Source organism: Centropristis striata, chromosome 3 (assembly GCF_030273125.1).
Source record: "Centropristis striata isolate RG_2023a ecotype Rhode Island chromosome 3, C.striata_1.0, whole genome shotgun sequence".
Classification (NCBI taxonomy): Eukaryota; Metazoa; Chordata; class Actinopteri; order Perciformes; family Serranidae; genus Centropristis; species Centropristis striata.
This window is the reverse complement of record NC_081519.1, coordinates 13596589-13617325: the sequence shown is the minus strand read 5'-3', so window position 1 is coordinate 13617325 and position 20737 is coordinate 13596589. Positions and strand designations below refer to the sequence as shown.

General features: G+C 40.8%; 1 protein-coding gene across 1 annotated transcript in view; it reads right to left on the bottom strand.

The window, feature by feature from the left end:
• The window catches only part of dlgap4b (discs, large (Drosophila) homolog-associated protein 4b), a 147741-nt gene that overhangs the window by 15020 nt on the left and 111984 nt on the right, over window positions 1-20737 (bottom strand). Inside the window, exons 4-8 of the mRNA XM_059328437.1 lie at window positions 14265-15559; window positions 13935-14149; window positions 11612-11713; window positions 10638-10788; window positions 7677-7932 (exon numbers count right to left, since the gene is read on the bottom strand). Coding sequence (XP_059184420.1) covers window positions 7677-7932; window positions 10638-10788; window positions 11612-11713; window positions 13935-14149; window positions 14265-15485 — 1945 coding nt within the window. The 5' untranslated portion in view covers window positions 15486-15559. The remainder of the gene's footprint in view (window positions 1-7676; window positions 7933-10637; window positions 10789-11611; window positions 11714-13934; window positions 14150-14264; window positions 15560-20737) is intronic.

Genomic DNA, 20737 nt, shown 5'->3' with positions numbered 1-20737 from the left:
GACAGCACAGAGAGCTTATTAATAAATACATTTAATAATAATACTTTAAGTTGTGGATACAAAAGAGTCTGTATTTCTTACCTTTGATATTTTTGCTAACAAACATTAATTTATGGTGCAGACCACACCATAATCAGGGAATCAGTGGTGCAGTTAATGCCTTCATATCCTAATATTAACATAAAATATGTTTTCACCAGATGAAGCTGTGGCAGGAGCATTTCCAGAGAATCAGGGATAATATTAAAATCAAATAATTTTCTAATGAAATTACATAGTGTGTGTGTTAGGATGTCACTAACCATAACCTGTACACAAGTGATTGACATACTATATGTGGATTGACAAATTTCAAACTCTATTTCAATATGTCTATTGGCCATATTATTGAGTCTAGTAAGTTGGCCATGCCTTTCTCTAAAGCTCAGTTATTGTGTACTAAAAGCTTTTGTACGAAAAGTGTAAATGAACGCTCAGACACAATACATAATCACCAGATACGAGGTACTTGCATATGGGTCAAACTCTCATGAATTCCGAGATTGTAATAAATAGTTACAATTTCCTGCGGCGACATCTGAAAGGAAGCTAGATGACAGTGATGGCCCTGTGAGGCATTGCATGTAGCAAATGTTGTTTAGAACTTGTGTTGCTGCACTGAATGCTGTAGTCATCAAGCATTTTTTGAAAAGCCTTGCAGCAAACATGTGAGCTGCTGAGAAAACACTCAAACAATATGGTTTTTGTTCATTGTAATCCCCTTTTCAGCTTTATCTGTAATGTTTATGCAACCTCAACTGCTATCACAAATCCCACATGACCTCACACATATCTTTGTGACAGTTTAAAGTCTTGAACTGTGAGTTGAGTTGTTGCTGTCATCAGCCTAAAATACTGTTGCACAACTGGCTCCAGGGTCCTCCTGGTCTTGCTCACAGATCATCTGCCTGAGTAACAAGCTTTTATGGGTTTGCACCCCTATTTTTTTTTAGAAATACATGCTATTGTATTTGCAGTCTGGCTGATTTTTAGAAGACAAATGCTTCAATTAGCTTGGCAAAGTTCAGGATTTTCCTCTGATGATTCTGCTTGTTTAAAACTAACAGAAAGACCTATATAACACAGAATGACACTGGATTCAGTGAAACCAATCTATTATGTTGACACTGTGCAACAGTAGTGTGGAGCCAATGGCTGACTGGCTTTGCTATTGATCAGTGTCCAATGTTCTGATCTTGTTATGTTTATCTCATCTTCTTCATACCTGAACTTCTACACCAGAAATATTCCAGGATAGAGCTTGGATTTGTACTGCTGGCCTCAATTCTAGCTGAACAGCAAATTGCTCTGATGCACTTGAGGCTACATTTCAAGTGAAGCCAATACACTAACACCATCTGCAAACAACAGAGATTACACCGAAACCACACCCAAATTATACCAACAGCCGGACATTGGCTGTGCTTTCTTTCTCACACACATTAACATCACATAAAGAGACCAGTGGACACACACACCCTTTTAGATGTCCAACCCTCAGTGTAAAGAATACACTGACAATACCAACATCACTTTAATGCTTCAATTGTTGGAACACACCCTTGATTCCACATTTCAAAGATGGTTACCATCAAACCTAGTCAAAACGCTATCACTGATATCAACAGATCGTGTCCACTCTCGGCATGTTGCAAGACAGAAATCCAGTCTAACAAATCTACTTTTAGAAACCTGTAGTTCAACATTCACAATAGCTAAACCGAACATGCCACTAGCCATGGATTATCCACCAGCCTCTGACCACCATTCTTACCTGAGGAAATCTGTTGAGACAGCTTTTCACTGTCCATGTTCCCTTTCATGACAGGTCTAGATGCTGGACAGAACAGGGTTGTTACTGTTGTGACAGCTATGTGCTGCACCGGCTCCACTCCTGCATCCCAGTCAGCAGGATAGCTGTCACAAACTGGATGCGAGAGGGCATAGATGTGTGTGCGTGTGTGTACCTGTGTTTGGACACCTGCCCTGCACTTCTCAAGTGCCACATCATGCTTTCCTCATTCTGAACAGAATTCCCCTTTAAGTCTTAATACCACAGAATCTGCTTTGCTCAACACAAACAAGCCCTAAAATCATAACTGACAGCTGACTCTGAGATTAGATACGATATAAAGTAGAAAAGCTGGACACAATAAACGGGCCAGGCCAATATTATCAGCCGATTTAGCTTGTGACAAATATATCAATGCTGTATGGCCAATAGGTAACAAACAACTAACTATGGATAATATATATATATCTGGGGCACTGAATTTGATGATATTAGATATTCATGATATATTAGAGTGGAGACAGCTCTGGAGACAGTCCTTCAGCTAGGAGCTAGCAACAAATCCCAGCATCAGGGGTCACAGCAGCTGATGGCCATCGACAATGCTGGGCCTCGTCGATGTTGATGTGGTGGGCTGTAGGGACCACCTTGGATCAGGTCCCTAGCACTGTGGTTTGCACTGGATGGATTTGAGTTGCCACAACCTATTTTTCCACCATTTTCCAAGGTACTGTTGCTACCATATCGGGACCTGTGTTAGCGCACTTTCTATGGACAGAAGCAGATAAGCTTATGTCATACGGATATAAGCGTGGTTTCATCGAAATCCGGTTGGGAAAACAATAGACACAAACTACTCTAGTGAATTTTAATTTGATAACTGCATGGTTCTTATGTAGTTTACCCACCAGAGGGCCACAAAATTTTAGCCATGTGAAGGGGATGTCTCGGGATGGCAATGTTGGTCGGTAGGTCCACCACTGTGGTCAAGACTGACATAGCTCTGCAATTATTTGATTGATTGCAATGAAATTTGGTACAGAAATGCATGCCCCCCTCAGGATAATTTGGTTAACTTTGATTATCCCTGGACCTTCCATATATCTTGATCATTGGGTCAAAATTTACAGAAACACAACTAAACTAAAGCAAATGACAATCCGGTCATCCTTAATTGTTTTGTATTTACTGTCAAATACTAAATGTTAGCATGCTTACACAATAACCTACAATGGGGAACATGGTAAACATTATACCTGCTAAATATCGGCATTGTCAATGTGCCAGTTTTTCCCAGGCAGTGTTTCTATTAGACCCAGCTTAACAATAGCGTGCACAGGACAACCACAAAAGTGAACAGACAGGTTTTACATTAGCTAGAAGTTTAACCATCTAATGTTCATTCTGTACTATGGCTGTCCACTACTGGTTTTACCAGTGGTGAGACTGGTGAGTAATCACTGATAGAATAATGGCCAGACGAAAACAATGAAGGTTGTAAAAACAGAATTTTATAGTGTAGCAAATAGATTATAGCGTAGAAAGGAGAATTTAGCAGATTACTGATAAATATTAAAAACCAGAACATGCACCCCTGGCAGACATTCTCCACAAACAAAAATTGGCACATGCTCTAACTCATCCCATTTCCTATATGCGTATTCAACAGAACTCAGCCACACAAACATACACAGCTGTGCAAGCATAAAATACACTGAATGTGTACCAGTTTCTGGCAACAGAACTAGTGCTGACAAAACCTTTCCTTGACCTAAACACTCATTACTACCAAAGAAAAGAGCTATTAAAACAGACATGAAGTCAGATACTGAAGCTCTTAAACAAGCTGAATTTAGAGCTCTCAGTAGAATGTATTGGTTGCTCTACAGAAGGGAATTTAAAAACACAGACAAGTAGACGCTTTGTGCCAAAATGTTTGAGTGGAATCTGGAGTGGGCACCGAGCACTGCTGTTTTCATGCCATCTGGACAGTGGTTCTGTTGTCCACTGCAAGCCCTGGCTCAAGATATGATTTTCAAGGCTGGAAAACAATTAGCTGCATGAAACTATAGCTGTTGAAAACATTTTCCAAGAAGCGCATGACTGCTTTCCACTTACCCTTTCACCAGCGTAAGCAATTCACTACATACTAACAGATTATATCATGGCAAAATACTCACAAACTGAAAGAAAAACCATGAAAATAGGAAACTTTGGTCAACCTTTATGTGCTTGAACCCACACTGTGGTCTCCTCCCTGTTAATAGCAGTTTACAGGAGGCTGTGGAGAGATAATTAACCAACCACAGTTCCCACAATGGCATCACTGTTGGTAGCACAGCATCATTCTGACCCTGAAATCCAAGATCAGAAAATATTTTCCCTACAGGTTATTATTAAAGAACCCTGATTTTATACTGAGGTATGTTACTAAGCGGAAAAATGAAACACAGAGATGCCATTTTGACAAATAGTCAGAATACTGTATTATTACAGATTGCATGAAAGTAAAATATAGTCCTTTAGCAGATAACAGAATTGTGTCAAAAATGCTCATTTTAATGGATTCAACTCCTCATTGGACACATTACAGAATGCATAATTTCACTGACAAATCCTGATTAAATATAACTCCCATTTCGCTTATAAAATCCCCTTCAAAGATGGGCAAACAATCTCAACAATGCTGGGGCAGGTGAGACACCAGAATGAAAGTTTTGGTCTCGTTTTCTATATTATTATAAAGCCTGTGTAACAATACACCAGCAACATACATTTTAAGTTGATTGGTTGAGGTGGTGCTGTTCTGTGGTCAGTTGGAGCTGGACAAGAACCAGGAACAATGAGAGACAAAGGGTGGATTGTGATGCTCTATTTAACAGTTTGGTATTGCTTGCCAAGTTGTCTGCTGCCTGCCAGTTGACCCATCTGCATTGTTTAATCAATTAACAGCCACAAGACATCTACAACCTTACAGGAAACTATCGCCAATCTCTTGTGACCAAATCCATTATTCCAATGACTTATCACATTAAATGCTTTCAACAAATGTACAGTTATAAAATTGTACAGTCTTTGTATTATATGTGACCTCAAAACCGGATTAATCCATGTTGCAATACACAGGACACCACGTGGGATCAAAATGGGGCAGACCTCAAATACCCCCGTAAAGGCCAATTTTCCATTATAGCAATGGAAAGGAAGCAGCTTTCATGAGCTGCAGGCAGCTATAGGGCCATCCAAACAACTATATATAACTTGTCCTCATACAGTTTTAACAACACCCACTTATCCTCACTCCCATCTGGAGCATCTCAGCCATGATGGCCCGCATAGTGGGGACATGATTTCCTGATGTCAGCAATAGAGCACTTTATACTGAACACAGGACAGGGAATACTCAAAAATTAATAAAGTAAAGAGGCCATCAAACAACACTCAAAGTATGATACATTATAAATTTGAAGGATAGAGGCAGTTGGGGAGACAGGCAGAGCATCAGATATTAATCTTGGAGATAAACTGATGATGGAGATTAGTTCTGCTAATTTCCTCCACACTGTTTGAGCTTAATGCTCTACATCTGGCTGTGTCTGATTTTTCAATTACCAAATACTTCTTAAATGCTTACTTAAATTGAACATGTTAGACAAATGATCAGTTCCCTCTAAATACAGCTACAGCAAGGCAGCAAATGAGCATGTTGACTCAGTGCTGAAAATCAATATCAGACAGACAGAATTGATGCCTTGAACGTTTGGAGACGGGAGGAAATTTTGTGTGACTTCACGCTCCTGAATGCTCAACAGCACCTGTTTAAGTACGTTATATAATGTTATGTTGGCAGTTTATATTTCTGAATAATAATACACACCCACACAGTGGTATAAAACGTGGCAAATTGTCTGTTTCTCACGGACAAAACCGAGAGTAAGAGAGCGTTACGTTAACGTAAGTTTCTGTGGTCAACGGTTAGTGTCCCAAACAAGTAAGGCTACTAACGTTTGTAACGGAAAACACACTGAGCACCATTAACATCAAACACCATGACAACAGCGCTTAAACTACTTACCCAGCTGTCAAACGCAGACAAATACACAGCACAGCGGTGTCTCCAGTTAAGACTTAAATTATTATCAGGGCAGCTGTAACCAGAGACGACATTCACTGTGTCTGTCAAAGCTGTGGAGAAGAAAAGCCGGTGGTTTGGTTGCCTTTGTTTGTGTCTCTCAGTCTGAGGGAGGCGTGGTGGCGTGTCTACTGATGCCTTCATGGACGCCTCGGACACTGCAACTTCACAGTTTAATTATTGTCGTAGTTGTGATTATTGTGCGCATTAAGGTGCTTTTGATAGGAAAAGCAAAACAATGTGGATACTGCAGTATTTATATTTTGGGGGACACATTTTAATGACGTGTTGCAAAAAAACTATCTATGATCTGTGATATGAAACCACAATGAAATAGCAAAATGCACTATTGTTATAGCACAGCACAAAACATAATCAACAATGTACCTTTTGCACAGCAGACATTTTGACATGGCATAGTTGGAAAAGCACCGGTGCAATTAAAAACATAAATTTACTTTATGACTTCACCTTTCCCTACTACGACAAGTCAAAATGCCTGCTGTGAAAAAGGTCTATTCTAGAAAGAATAAAGAGAAATAAAATGTCCAATTCTGACAAAAAGTAAATAATAATAATAAAATAGGACTACAAGGTCTTGCTTCCCTTCTATCAGCTTCATGTGCAAGAAGCTAGTGTTCACAGGATCAGCCATTATCAGTTCAGTATCAGTCAAGATATGCTGATGTTTTTGGAACATATTGAAATAAATTCACACTATCCTGTATATTTCCTGCAATATCAGAGTGGAAGCTGAAAAATGTTACGAGCCTGAAGGCATCATGTGCTCTCGTGTCCATTGAGAAGAATATGGGGAAGAGCGCCACATGGTGGATACTGCATGTTAATAACCCAAGCAGATGCACATACTAGAAATCCATGCTCTTATTATGAAGTCAGAGAGAAGTCAACAACCAATACAATACCAATACTTATAATGAGTTAGCCTAATGTGTGTCATCACGCACATTCACAATTCCTTTGCTGCAGCAAATATAACACCAAGGGAACAACTAGATAGCCATATGTGCTGTTGTGTCATGTACTTATTCCAACCAAAGCTCCACTGGCCAATAGAATGTCTTTTAAATAAGTGTGCCTTGCTAGTGTTTTTGTTTCTTTTGCAGTCCTTGAAGGGGAAATGAATAACATCTTCTTTCAGGGTAGAGGAGCAGGTTTTAATTTGTTACCTGTGCGTGTGGGTAGGATGCGCTGTCTGTCTTTCCCCAAACGCTGAAGAAAAATTGCAAGCTGTTTCTCCTTTGGGGCTTTGTCCAAGCCAGTGGCTATCAGGTAAGAGCCAAACTGTTCTTTCCATGTCTTCCACTGTGTAGAAAGGCTGTCTGGCATGGGCAAAAGAGGCTGCATTTGAGCTAAAAATGCTGGTGTGTGCATGTTAGTGGACTAGTGTCCCATCCAGGGCCAATGTTATAGAGAGCATTCAAAGTAGTGTTATGGGAAATACAAATCACACCAATAATTTGGCTGATGTGTCTGAGTCCCAGGGGTCACAACTCACAAAAATCATGTTAAATAAGTTAAATAACCAAAATATATAAGCATATCTATGTTATGTGATATGTTGGGGAACACATTACATTGCATAATGGTAAGAACTCTAAGAAACCATTTTCCCACGAATACCAACTACATTTGCTGCAAAAAGATTCATTTGCAACAAATGTATCATCTGTTTTTCAGCCAGTGACTCACCAGTGCTGGTGCTGTAGGTGCGAACAGTGGTGTCAATTGGAGGCGGTGAGCAGCCCGAGTCTATGGATGCTGTGTCGTCATCTTGGGAACAGCCAGCCTGGATGGCTCTCAGGTAGCTGTGGCTGCGGGATCGGAAGCATGTTGGCATGGGCAAGTCTAGAGGCTCGGGGTTGTCCTGAGATTGGGAACGGGAATCTCTGAATGTGGACTCGGAGCTGCGGTCTTCATAATGATGACTCATTTCCAGGTCCCGTAGCTAGAGGACGGACAGGGCATGATTAGCAGAGACAGCAGCAGCAGTGTAGCAAGGAGAACAGCTCTGCATGAGTGGGTTAAGTTGTTGCTGCCCACAGCGCTGGAGGTGACCACTAACTGCTCAGCTGATTGCAAAGGGCATTCTCTATTTGTGCAACACATCTGATGGGATGCAACAAAATGACAACAAAAGGGTCAAATAATTAAGTGTGTGGCAATTAGGTACAATAGGTACAATTAGTCCGAAGCAGTGCAGAGCATGGTGCTCTTTAACTCCAGTGAAACCAGTGTTATTCCTCCTGCTTCCCTTCATGTTGGGCCCATAGATTGGCTGTCATTTTTCTGTAAAATGCAATTACATTTTTGATTTGACATGTCTAACATGGCCAGCTATATAAGAACTGTCAATTTACAGAAAACAAGAAAAATACCAAGGCATGAGACACCACTTTGAAAAGTTTTGCAACTGCAAGCTCTTTCTGAGACTTCTTTTGAAGGGTAAGAACCAGCCTTGCAGATGATGGGTTTCATATTCTACTGATTGACAGAAAACAGCATGAGTAGGAGTAAAAAAATGTGTTTGTAGCAAAGTTATTTTGATGGTTCACTGACTGGTAACAGAAGCATCTAAGGGAGTGAGTGCAGGAGAGGCATCATAAAAACAAAATGAAGCAGAGAATTTACACCTACACATACTGTGGAGTCATGTTAAATGTTGGGATGGTGACTTCCACTTTTTCAGATTTTATTTTGCTTTGGAAAACGTTCCAAATTATAAAACTTGACCTCTACAAATCTAAATTTATAATGCATATTAAATGTGTTCAGCATGCTGCTTTGTATGCAAATTAAAGCAATATATTCATAAATTGGACACATTTGTTGTAATATAGTGACCTGTCAAGAGATAGGGTGTAAATCCTGTACTAATAGCCTGCACTGCCTCATTTGACTCGTTCATTGAAAAAGATCAGAGCCACTCTGCATGGCTGTTCATCATCTTGGTGACCTTGTCAGTGGGAAGCTAATAGCTCTTATGTGAGTAGATAAATTAGACTTAAAACTACCAATGTCATTCATTTGGCTCTTAGGTTCTTAACATTAATATGAGAAACACAACAAGATAGAGCGAAACATATAAAGAATATGTTTCTCTCTATCTTGTTGTGTCTCTTTTTCTATTTTTACCCTTGATAGCTAACATTTAAATGGATAGTTCACATTTTGTTCGTGGTGTTGTATGAGGTACTTTGTCAGTGTATTAACTACTGTAGATGGCTGTTGGCAGACCCTTTGTTTGAAAAAGCAGACAAGAGAACCAACAATGAAGCTAAACAATATACTGCCGTGGACAGCGGCAGCTGCAAAACACATTTTAGTCATCTAAAAAAAGCTCACCTTAAATGCTCTCTTCAAAGCCACCACAGTCCATTGACATAAACAGTAATTTTACCTTGCAAAACAAGGGAGTTACTGGTCTATCTCTGCCTCAATCAGCTTTGAAGAGAGCATAAATTGATATAACGGTATCAATGTATGCTATATAAAAGGTAAAGCAGTGAAAATATTCTTTACTGCTTAAATTACCATCAGACAGCACTTTTCATTGGGGAACTCTGCTCTCTTCAAAGCCACCACACTCTCAGAAAATAAGGTACAGAATTGTACCTTTAGGGGTACAATGGCTTGTCACAGACTCCATTGACATAAACAGTAATTTAGCCTTGCAGAACATGGGAGCTACTGGTTTATCGTTGCTTCGATCATTTAGTCTGTCCGTGTTACTGTGCAGTTAGTTAGTGTGTAAAGAACACTCATGTTGTCTGTTTCCTCTTAGCTAGACTGATGGTTTGTCGGTCCAATAGACGGAAAGTAAATCAAAGCTGAGGTATGACAGTAAGGCTGTCATGTGGGGAACAACAGGGAGTCTGACACCACTTAATTCCATGCGTGAGTAAACACAGTGTGGAGTGTGTGTGCTTGTGTGTAAATGTTGTATGTTCCTGCATACCGTCATGGTGAGGCTGGGTGTGATAGTTTCCTTCCTCTTTGCCCAGAAATTTGAGGAGTGGTACATTTATTTTCTTTTGATTGTTGAGAGGTCCGTCCAATCAGTAATTATAACTGAATGTGTCTGGATGCACTCTGAGAATCAACACTTAATATAGCCACATTACTTTTCTTTTGATTGCTTAGAATCAGTATTTATAACCATTTATTTTTTCATGGGAGGCTGAATATGCTCGGAAAATAAATTCAATTAAATTCAAGTTTAGTTAATCTGAACTAATGCTCTTGGGCACCAAGGTCACTTCATAACACAAACAAACTAACAGATCAAGGCAACGGTAGACAAGAAACTCCTATGTTCTGCGAGATAGAATTACTGTTTTTTTAAAAGGAGTCTGGGGGCTTTGAAGAGAATGAAACTGCTTCCATTCCCTGTTGAAAAGGTCTGTCTGGCAATAAGGTAAAGGTAAAAATTTTCTGAAAATAACATTGATTCAAACAGATATTAATCATTTTTTAAGGTGGCTAAATATATAGCTGGTGTCCCTGTCCTCAGTGGTACATTGCCAAGTACCGTGGCAATACTTCTACCAGCTTCTGCAAACTCTATTGCAGGTAATAAACTGACTGTGGATAAATACTTCTTACAAAAAATGTAATGCAATCCCTATCTGTGCTATCCAGGCAATCACTGACCTGTGCCAAACAGTTACGTCTGCTCAAGGTGCTGCAGGCCTGGCTGAAGTCATCATCATCCCAGCGTGGCAAAGAAGAGACAGTTCCCCCAATGCAGTCTAGGTTGTCCAGGCTGCGATTATTGGAGAGCTCTCTTAGAGATGGAAGACAGCTGGGAAAAGGAGTAAGATGAGAGGAAAAAAAGAGCAAGTAGTTAGGTATATGACATATAAGGAGAAAAAATCAAAGGCAATGTCAGGAGTGCATGAGAATATAATAATATATAATAATAATATAATGATAATATAATATCAGGGAAAAGATGAAAAATTGTTCATGGTAATATATGATGACAGGGAGGCGGGAGAGGAACATGGATCAGGGGGGAAAATGAACAATCAGCAAAATCAGGAATTGAAAGAGAGATAAAAGGAGGATAAGGTTGTTATTCAAGTTACCCCTTTCATTTCCACTTTCATTTATGAGTCATCGTGAATCGAAATCTTGACTCCGTTCTAATTTTGGCATCAGTCATTGTAGCGTCTGAGCATGCAAAGCCAGTGATGTCAGGCGACGGAGGCATGTACACAGCACTCTGCGCCATCATGGTGCCAAAGACAAAGAACAGGTTGGATCAAACAGCAGCTCTAAACTCATGTTTTTACATATTCTTTGTTGGCACACAGTGATAGTAACATGACAGTAAGCTGCCATGTCATGGTTTATGGACACAGATGTCCCCTCATTCCCCCGTTTGAATAGTGTCAAACTCAGCTACTTTTCACCTAAAAGCACTGGGCAGATGGTATTTACAAGCTTAAGGGAGGTTGGCAGTTGTTAGCAGTGGGGCATGAATCTGGCATTTGGAGTTGCCACTGACTTAACAGGCATCTGAGGGGGGCGGTGCAAGGCCATAGATTGTAAATGATCCAATCGGACAGAATCGTTTTGCACCACGCTCCTGAGACGTCGAGGCTTACAGACCTATCACTGACCTGCTCATTGACCTGCCCAGCTGGTGCAGAGAGGACACACTGTGGAGTGGAGACCACAGGGCGTCCAGCTCCCCCTGCAACATGGAGTAATCCAGGGTTCTGCTGCTCACGCCAATCAGGGTGGAGCAGACAGGAAGGGAGTGGGGTTGGATGGTCAGGGATTGGCAGGGGGAGTAGGGTTAGTCATTCAAGCATGCTTAAGGGAAAAATAAATCCTTACATTTATAATAATACACTTTAAGGGGATTTTATTTATGTGGAGGTGTGTATGTCAGGTAGTTCTGTGGCTGTGTTTCTCAGGATGATGCCCTCTTGTCTCAGTCGACACTGTGTGTTTTCAGTCGACAAGTGTTGATACGGCAACCTCCATACTTGACAAAAAAAAAGGAAAGGAAAAAGGAAAAAAAGAATGCACTACCTAATAGCACTAATGTACTAATTGGCTCAAACTTAACCCATGGCACTTACTCATGTGTTGTCTTCAGACTTGATCTGTGCTTGTGTTGTATGAACTCTCAAATATATGACGCTTTGGATGAAAGCATCTGCTAAATTAAATTATAACATTGTAACAAAAAATAACAGCTGCTTTATAGAAGGTATGTCTTGAAATTTTCTACCTTGGTGAAGATTGAAAATCCCTTATAATATACTGTTCATCTGTGCTGAAGGAAATTAAAATACTTCAATTTATTCAGCAGACTGTTTCAAAACATAATGCAAAATACAGAAAGAGTATGTCAAAGCATGGGAATCTAAGGCTAAATGCAAAAATGTGATAAAAATGTCATTAATGTCTTGATCAAATCCTTGCAGACGGTCATTTCAGAAAACTTTGACGTACAGAAACTATTTTTGTTAGACAGCAAACAGAACTGCTGAAAAAACTTTTGCAACTTATGATTGTTTCTCTGCAACTCTGTGAAACACTCTGAGGTCTGAAATCGAAGTAGACATTGCAAGACATGACGCTTCACATTGCCTTGGACACAAATGAAAGAATATAAATGCATTTTCTGTCAATTTATGAAAGACACAGTAAAGTCAGCTCCGTCCTGCTGTGCCTGCATTACAGATTGCGCAATATGTCTGCTTCAGAAAGCATGTAATTTAAAGACAAGTGAGGCAGTCTAAGAGATGAGGCTGATTTGTGGTGATTTTCTGGTTGAGTGGAAGCAAATGTCATATTATGTAAACTACAGTAATGTTGTCTGTTTCCTCTTAGCTAGACTGAAGCATTCTGGGTCCAACAGACGGAAGGTAAATCACAGCTGAGGGATGACGGTAAGGCTGGCATGTGGGGGACAACAGGGAGTCTGACACCACTTAATTCTATGCGTGAGTAAACACAGTGAGAAGTGTGTGTTCTTGTGTGTGCATGTTGTATGTTCCTGCATACCGTCGTGGTTTGGCTGGGTGTCATAGTTTCCTTCCTCTCCGCCCAGAAATTTGAGGAGTGGTACATTTATTTTCTTTTGATTGTTGAGAGGTCCGTCCAATCAGTGTTTATAACTGTGTGTTTTTATAAGTGTTCTGGTGTGCTCTGGAAATTAACACTTTACATATCCACTAAGTTTTAAAGGCCCAAACAGTTTATTTTAATGGAAGCATATTCACATACGGATATATAAGCCCTGTAACTCCATAAGCATGGAGATGGCAAACTGTAAAACACCACACCGTAAATCTTAATTTACATCATCAACTTTCTCCATTTCAGGCTGTCAACTGTGCAACACATCAACAGCTGAATTCAAATTTATTACACATATAAAATCTTTAACAACAAAGGCTGTGCTGTCTAAAAACAAACCAGATCTGTTCCCATTTTTAGCTAAAGTACCAAGGTGTATTGTGTACTGTGGGATGCGTATTGTGTGATATGTATTTTAATGATACTAAAAACTGTTGGGCTTATTAAACTGTACATAAAAAGCCGAACTAGGGACAAAAGTTGAGAATTAACAAAAGCTATAAACTCTGTGTAGCACATTAGTTTCATGGTTCTGTATTTAATGTATGTTAAATTATACCAACTCTAACAAATAAAATAAAATAAAGAAGTTTTACATAAAAATACACAACATTTGTTTAGTTGACATCTGATCGTCTGATCTGGTCATTTTATAATAACTGTGAGAACCAAACTTAAAACAGTATCAGAAAAAATGAGTATTTGTCTGATTCTGGGCTCAGGACCTGGACCTGACTGATAGCAGGCTTTAGTACACCTCTAACAAGAGGTTGTTGTCTCCCTTGCTGTTGAATGCTAACATGCACTACATAATAAAGCACAGATCTGTGCCTTGGTCTGTTTTCTTACTTGCGTGGGGGTAGCTGGTCGCTCAGAGACTGCTGCGTAGCCCTGAGGTAGCTCTGGCGACGAGCGGCGGTTTTTGGCGAGGGTTTGGGGCTTCCCTCCGAGTCATCGCTGTCTTCCATGTCTCCCATGGCCTTTACATAGCTGCCACTGCGCATCCGCCGACATGGGATTTCATTGGCACCCCCACTGCGGCCTAATGTGCTACTCCAATCCCCCTACAGGCAGCATTAAGTGGATAAAATTAGTCTTTAGGGTTTTACTTAAACAATCAGTGTCACCTCTTTAATACTGTAACATAGCTCTGACTACATTCATTTCAGGCCTACTCACCCTTCGTCCAACCTGCAGGTAGTTGCAGGTTAGTTCAGGTTGGCAGGATTTGGACTTGAGCATGGACCTGTCCAGAGTAGCTGAGCCCTTCTGGATCACCTGTGTCGGCTGGCCCATGGTCAGCGTGGACCAGGACCCTCCCTTCATATAGTCATTATCATTTATTACCATTCTGCCTCCTCCACCTAGTCCACCACCTCCACCTCCTCCACCCCCATGAACAGCAAGTGTCTGATACTTCATGTCATGGCTGCTTTTAGAGGAGCTGATAGTGTTGTAGCCACTGTGGATGTATCTGCTCTGCCCCCCTTGGGTTTCATGGCCAGTTGGGCGCCCCAAAGTCATCATGGCCATGGTGTTATGGTAGCTGCTCAAATCGCTGCTGTCCAAATCATCTGAGCTCCAATAGCCTGACATGTTGGAGCGTGGTCGTCTCTTGGCAGTGGCCTCTGATTTTGTACCCCGATCTTTACTTTTGGATCTGCGATTCTGCTTCCCTCCGTCTTCGGTGCCAGACGAGCCGCCGCCACTGCCAGTGGAGCGTCCATTGACATTTCCTTTCATGTTGTGGCTCTCCAGTGACTGGGACTTTGCAAAGAGCTTCTGCACTGAGTGCAGCATGTAACGGATACGCCCGGGACTGTCTGTACGCTGCTTGTCGGCAGCGACAGCAGACGTTCGATGAAACTGCAACGTGCTGAATCCGTCACGGCCCCCAGGTAGCTGCTTATCAAACTCCAGCAGACTGGATGGTGCCTGGTTCTTGGTCATATGATGCGATATAGTTGCTGAGCCGCTTGTAATCATAGGTGTTCGTCCACTCAGGCCTGCCATGCCCATGCTCATGCCCATGCTCATACCCGTTCCCATGCCCATAGACATGGACGTGCCCATGGTGCCTGTACTTATCCCCCCGATGCTGTCTCCAGGTGGGGAGAAGTCAGACTGGTCGTAGGAGTTGTAGTGAATCCTGGGGAAGGTGCTGCTGTTGGATAGCTGGTTATTGAGGGGCAGCATGCATTCTGGTGGAAGGGAGCTCTGGTGAGCTGAAGGATAGAGGTGGGGATCCATGGTTCCATAGTGGTCCATTGTGGGGCTCAGCAAGTAAGGGCTGCGTGGGAGGGTGCTGGTCTTCTGAGAGTAGAGGGCCTCCGGATGGCCCGAGGAAGGTTCACAGGAGTCAGACAGGTGTCTGTTACGGTTGGTCCCCAACCCTTTCATGGTGGCGAGGAGGTCCGACCTTCTAGAAGACCCCCGGGCCAAGTACAGACGACTGATGACTTTGAAGGTGATTCCTAGAAAACAGAGACAGAACAGAAGGACATACAAACTGGTAAATAGCACTATAGTGTACAAAACACACAAACATGCACATTTAAATAGAGCAGAGCCTATCAGCTCAGCCACACAAATACGCCCACTTCTGTGCCAAACCAGACTACAAACAGGCTAGCTGTGAGGGAAACACTGTGAAGTGAATAAACCAGCTTTCCACTGCCTCCCACAGCGAACATCTGTGTTAAAATGCTGGAAGTGGATGGAAAAACAACGCGTGGAACAATGACGAGCTGGAGCCAGTGGGCCAGGGCATACATTATGGGAAAGAAGGACAATTGCTGGCAGTCATCTGTAACTGCAGACACCTCCACATGTTGGGCGACAGTATATGCCAGCAGTCACACAAATATCTCCTGTTTTCAGTCTAATCACATTCTAAAAATTAGATTAAAAGAACATGAATTCACACAGAACAATGATTTCCATTCATGTGTAGGACACTGAATTATGTGTGCTTTCATAAGAACACACACTGTTTAAAAAAGTCTAAATAATAGCTTCTGCCTGCTGCCTCTCAGCATATCCTAATAGTTAGTTGTGATACAGAACAACCACATCTCTGGGAGAACCCTTTCATTCAGCTTGTAGCACTCTTTCTCTGCCCATTATTCCATCTGTTTCTCTTTTTCTCTCTTCCTCCACTCTTCCTTCTCTCTCCTCTTCCCACCTCCAGTGGGTATCCCTGGCACCGGTCATGTAGCTCCTGTCCTGTCTTTGCACGGTGAGCCAAGGATGGCGGGCAGACTGTCATAGTGAAACCAGTAAAGAGGATTTGACCAGCGGGGGTGGGGGGGTGGGTGGGTTGCAGGAGTTGGCTGCGGCACCTCCTTGTCCTACTAGTCAAGCTGTGCCAATGCCATGGCAAGAATTGTACTTCATGCATGGAAAATGAATGATGATAAAAGTGAGACTTTTACTGTATTCATGCATTGACAGGTATATTCATAAGTAGCTCTAACAGGGACTTGCCATTCAATCAGCGTGAGTTGGTCCCCTCTCTCTCAACATTACATTTTAAGAAAAAAGAAAACTATTCATTTTTTCCTGCTCTGGTTTGTGTGGGACGTATGAATATATGATTAAAGAAGCCCTGTCTGTCAAGGCAGATACTATTATTGAAAGCCTATTCAAAACTCAACAGCATGCATGCTGCTTCCTTATCTCTGCTGGTGTAGTTTAGTGAATGCAGTGTAAAAGATTACCATTCTGCTTTGGGTCTACAGGTTATGTGAAATCCCACAAATGAATGTTTCCTTAACTGCAGCATGTGGACCTCACCTCAGAGTTTTCTTTGGGCCCTTTACTGCTTGTCTTATCGCCAAAGTTTCCTGAATCCATTTGTCATTTGTTATTAGTCTTGGCAGCTGTTTCAGCCCTCATAACTCAAGTTTTCAATATTCAAATCATTCCTTACACAATTTGGTGGATATTTAATATAGTTATTATACACTTTTCTTTCAGATTCTTCTACAAGACTGCTAAATAGTATTAGAAGTGTATGATAGCATGCAGTGTATTAGATTGAGACTAGACAGGGAAAAAAAGATGAATGATATAGTATGTTGTTATTGGAGTCCCTGCAGACTTCCAGCAGATGTGGAGAAAGCTAATAAGTGGTTAAAAACTCAATCTCATCCTTACCACGGTACATTTATTCCTAATTTATCCAGAGGAAGTTAGCCTGCCATAAATTTACAGCTGCTCTGCACAACTGCAAAATCATAGTGTTTGGAAGGGGAATGTCCTGTAGTCCTGTACTCTTTGTGAAAAATACCATACAGATGACCTGCAAAACAACAGAAGCTAATTATTCAGGATGGGGACAGTATTACCCATTTATTTTCGTAATTTAAGTGATGACCTCCACCAAGACGGTGTTATGTTTTTGGTGCAGTTTATTTGTATGTCCGTCTGTCAGCAGGATTGTAAAAAAAAACTACTGGTCTGATTTAATTAAACTTGATGGAAGAGTGCAGCATGGTCCATAGAAGAACTCATTATATTTTGGAGTGTATCCGAATCACAGGGTGGATGAACAAATTATCTTTCACTTTCATTTCCACTACAAGATAGGTCATTTGTGCTGGATTCACGTGGTGTCGGAATCATTTGAAAAATGACTTCCCAATCATATTTCATGGCTCACCTGATTCCTGGCTTTCAAAGTGACGCTTTGAACAATACAAACATTGTTGTTGTGTCCATGTTGTTTCCGCATCATGACTCAAAGCTTATTACACTGCAAAGTTGGAAGAACTTTACAACTTGGGTAATGGGATCATCCTCGGAGGACATGCATGCACCATTGGCCCTGGTAGAGGTCTGAACTCACCGAGTGTCATTCTACTTTAAACCTTGGCTTTCTAAAAGTTGAAAATCTACATTGAAACCAGTCTACAGTCCCCAAACTGTCATACCTCAGCCAAACAACAAGACAAGCCTGCTTTCTGCGAAAATGTCATTTGAATCTACAAAACAGACTGATTTTTGCTTCAAATCCCTGTGTCTCTTCAGAGACATAGAAACCTGCAGAAAATGAGATAATTGCACGTTGCTGCCAGATAGACAATAAGTGATGGGACGTTGAGAAGCAGCTCACATACAAGATTAGACTTCATTTACAGCACAATAGGAGTTGATTGTAACTCACTGTTTCAGAGACGACACTGAAATTAAATGTGTCCTACCTTGCTTTTACATAACATGTCCACACACACATTACTTTTACTCACTTCTAGCAATAAGCCATTTATAAAAAAATAAATAAAAAAAATCTCCATATAAATTATAATCCTGGCTTTCATGCCACCATTATTAGCATGCTGTAGGCACAGACTCATTTAGCGTCATTAACAGAGCCTCTCTGAGTGCCATCTCTGCTGATAGGGTCAAATCCTCTAAATCCTTTTACACCACATTAGCTAACTGCCTCATATCCTGTCGTGACACGCCACTCAGCGAAGCTTAGCGTACCCTCCTCAATATGTCAACCAGTACGCCTTGGAATGACAGTGATAGTTGCATTATTAATGCGGGCAGGATTGTAAACTGTACACTGCCAGTCAAAAGTTTTGAAAGCTTTCTCACATTTACTAAATGTAAGCTTGCTTTTGGTTAATGCTCTATAATTGTAGATATTAGACCCTGAAATGAGAAAACCCAAGTAAGAAAGAGGTATGAGGTAATTGGGAAATACATGCGACTTTGTTATTCTGTTGAACACGACCTAGAAATGGCCTAGATCTCAATCATTCTAATTGCAGATTTGTAGCAGAAAATATACTGCAGACTTATAATTTTCTATATTATTAAGTGGTTGACCTTTCCAGTGCACTGGTTTTAATAAAGCGCAGATATGAGCTAATTAAGATGCTGAGTCAGAGGTCCTTAAAGGCATACTCACTCGTCGTGATGCCCAAATGTGCCGTCAAATGCGGTTAAAACTTTATTGAAATTATTCATGCAAAATAAATTACTTTTTTCCAATTTTATCTATGATTAAATTCAAGGACATCGTTTGAGGTTTAACCAAAAAACATTAAAATGTTCACATTTTCACAGACAGTGCCTGTAACAGAAGCAAGCTTAGACTGTGCTTTATTACAAGCACAAGCAGAGTGCTGTTGTCACTGTGCTTCCGGGTCCATCGTCTCGAGTCAGTGGGTTTTTTGAATGGGTTTTCAGTTAGATGCCTAAAATAAAGTCTGCCTTTAACACAAGCTTAAAAGATTTTCACATTTTGTTAATACCCCACTCGTGGATTATGAAGCCTGTACGTGTCTTAAAAGAAGAGCTTGCTAAGTGTTGCTAAATGAGACTACAGAGGTTGCAGGGACATTAAAAGTTATTGACAGCTTAACTGAAGTCATGCAACCATGGTGTAGTTTGTTTGTTAGTTTTTTCCCTCATAAAAGTGGTAATCATTTGTGAAGATTATATACCTGAACAAACACATATGCATCATAAAAATATGTTTACCACAGAGCTCACAGGTGCATCTCAATAAATAAGAATATCATAGAAAAGTTTGTCAGTAATTCAATTCAAAAGTGGAAATAACACATTATGTAGATCCATTACACACAGAATGAAACAATTCATGTCTTCATTTATTTAATTTCTTCTAATTATAATGATTATGGCTTACATTTAATGAAGACCTAAAATTCAGTGTTTAAAAAAATGTTAAACATTACAAAAGACCAATTTTAAAAAAGTATGCTTAATATGGAAATGTTGGCATCTGAAAAGTATGTCCATCTATATGCACTCAATACTTGGTTGGGGCTATTTGACTTCAACTACTGGAAATTGACTTTTCCATATTATTATAATTTATTGAGATGCACCTGTATGTTCTACAATAATCATCCAATAAAACATCATCCAATGGAAAAATGCTATTGGCTTTTTGTTGAGGGAACCAGGGCGATGCTCGTCTTGCATAACAAGACCGAGCTTCACAGTGCTGTGTCAGTGCTGGAGAGAGGTCTGGTTGCACCTGTAATCATGCTGGGATAAGGGAAAAACGCCCTGGCTTGTTTTTATTTCTTTAAACCAATTGCAGCGACAGGCTCCCTGCAAAAACGGTAGTCATCCTTGTAGCGCTCTATTGGTCACTGTGTCAAATAATGTAAAAATGTCAGAAACTTTACATTTACACATTGTCATCTCATTATAAGTGTTGGATAATATGGTGGCTTAAGCTCAGCAGGATGACTGAATATGCCTGGAAGTCGTTGCAGGTAATATGGTTTTCATTAAGCAGGGCAAAAAGAGAGCGAAAACTGAGCCTGGCAGCTAATACTTATGCATTATGTATAACCACTCATGTCAGTAGTTCTGACACAAACCTGCTACAATATCACTGCAAAGTATAATAATAATAGAGGTCAAGAGACATGCTGACCCTCAGTGGAGGCAAGTAAAATAATTCAGGTCAAGCCTCTGCATTCATTAGCTCAGACAGAAAAGTGCATCTCAGTCCGTGTGTACAGTGCTCACAGAGAATAGTGATCACAAGAATGTTAATGTGTGTTAATGTGTTTGTGTGTGTTTTTACACCCTGCTTAGAGCGTCTGGTGGAAGCATCTCCCTGCCTTGTGCACCGGGGAGCTGCCATCTGCTCCTCCAGT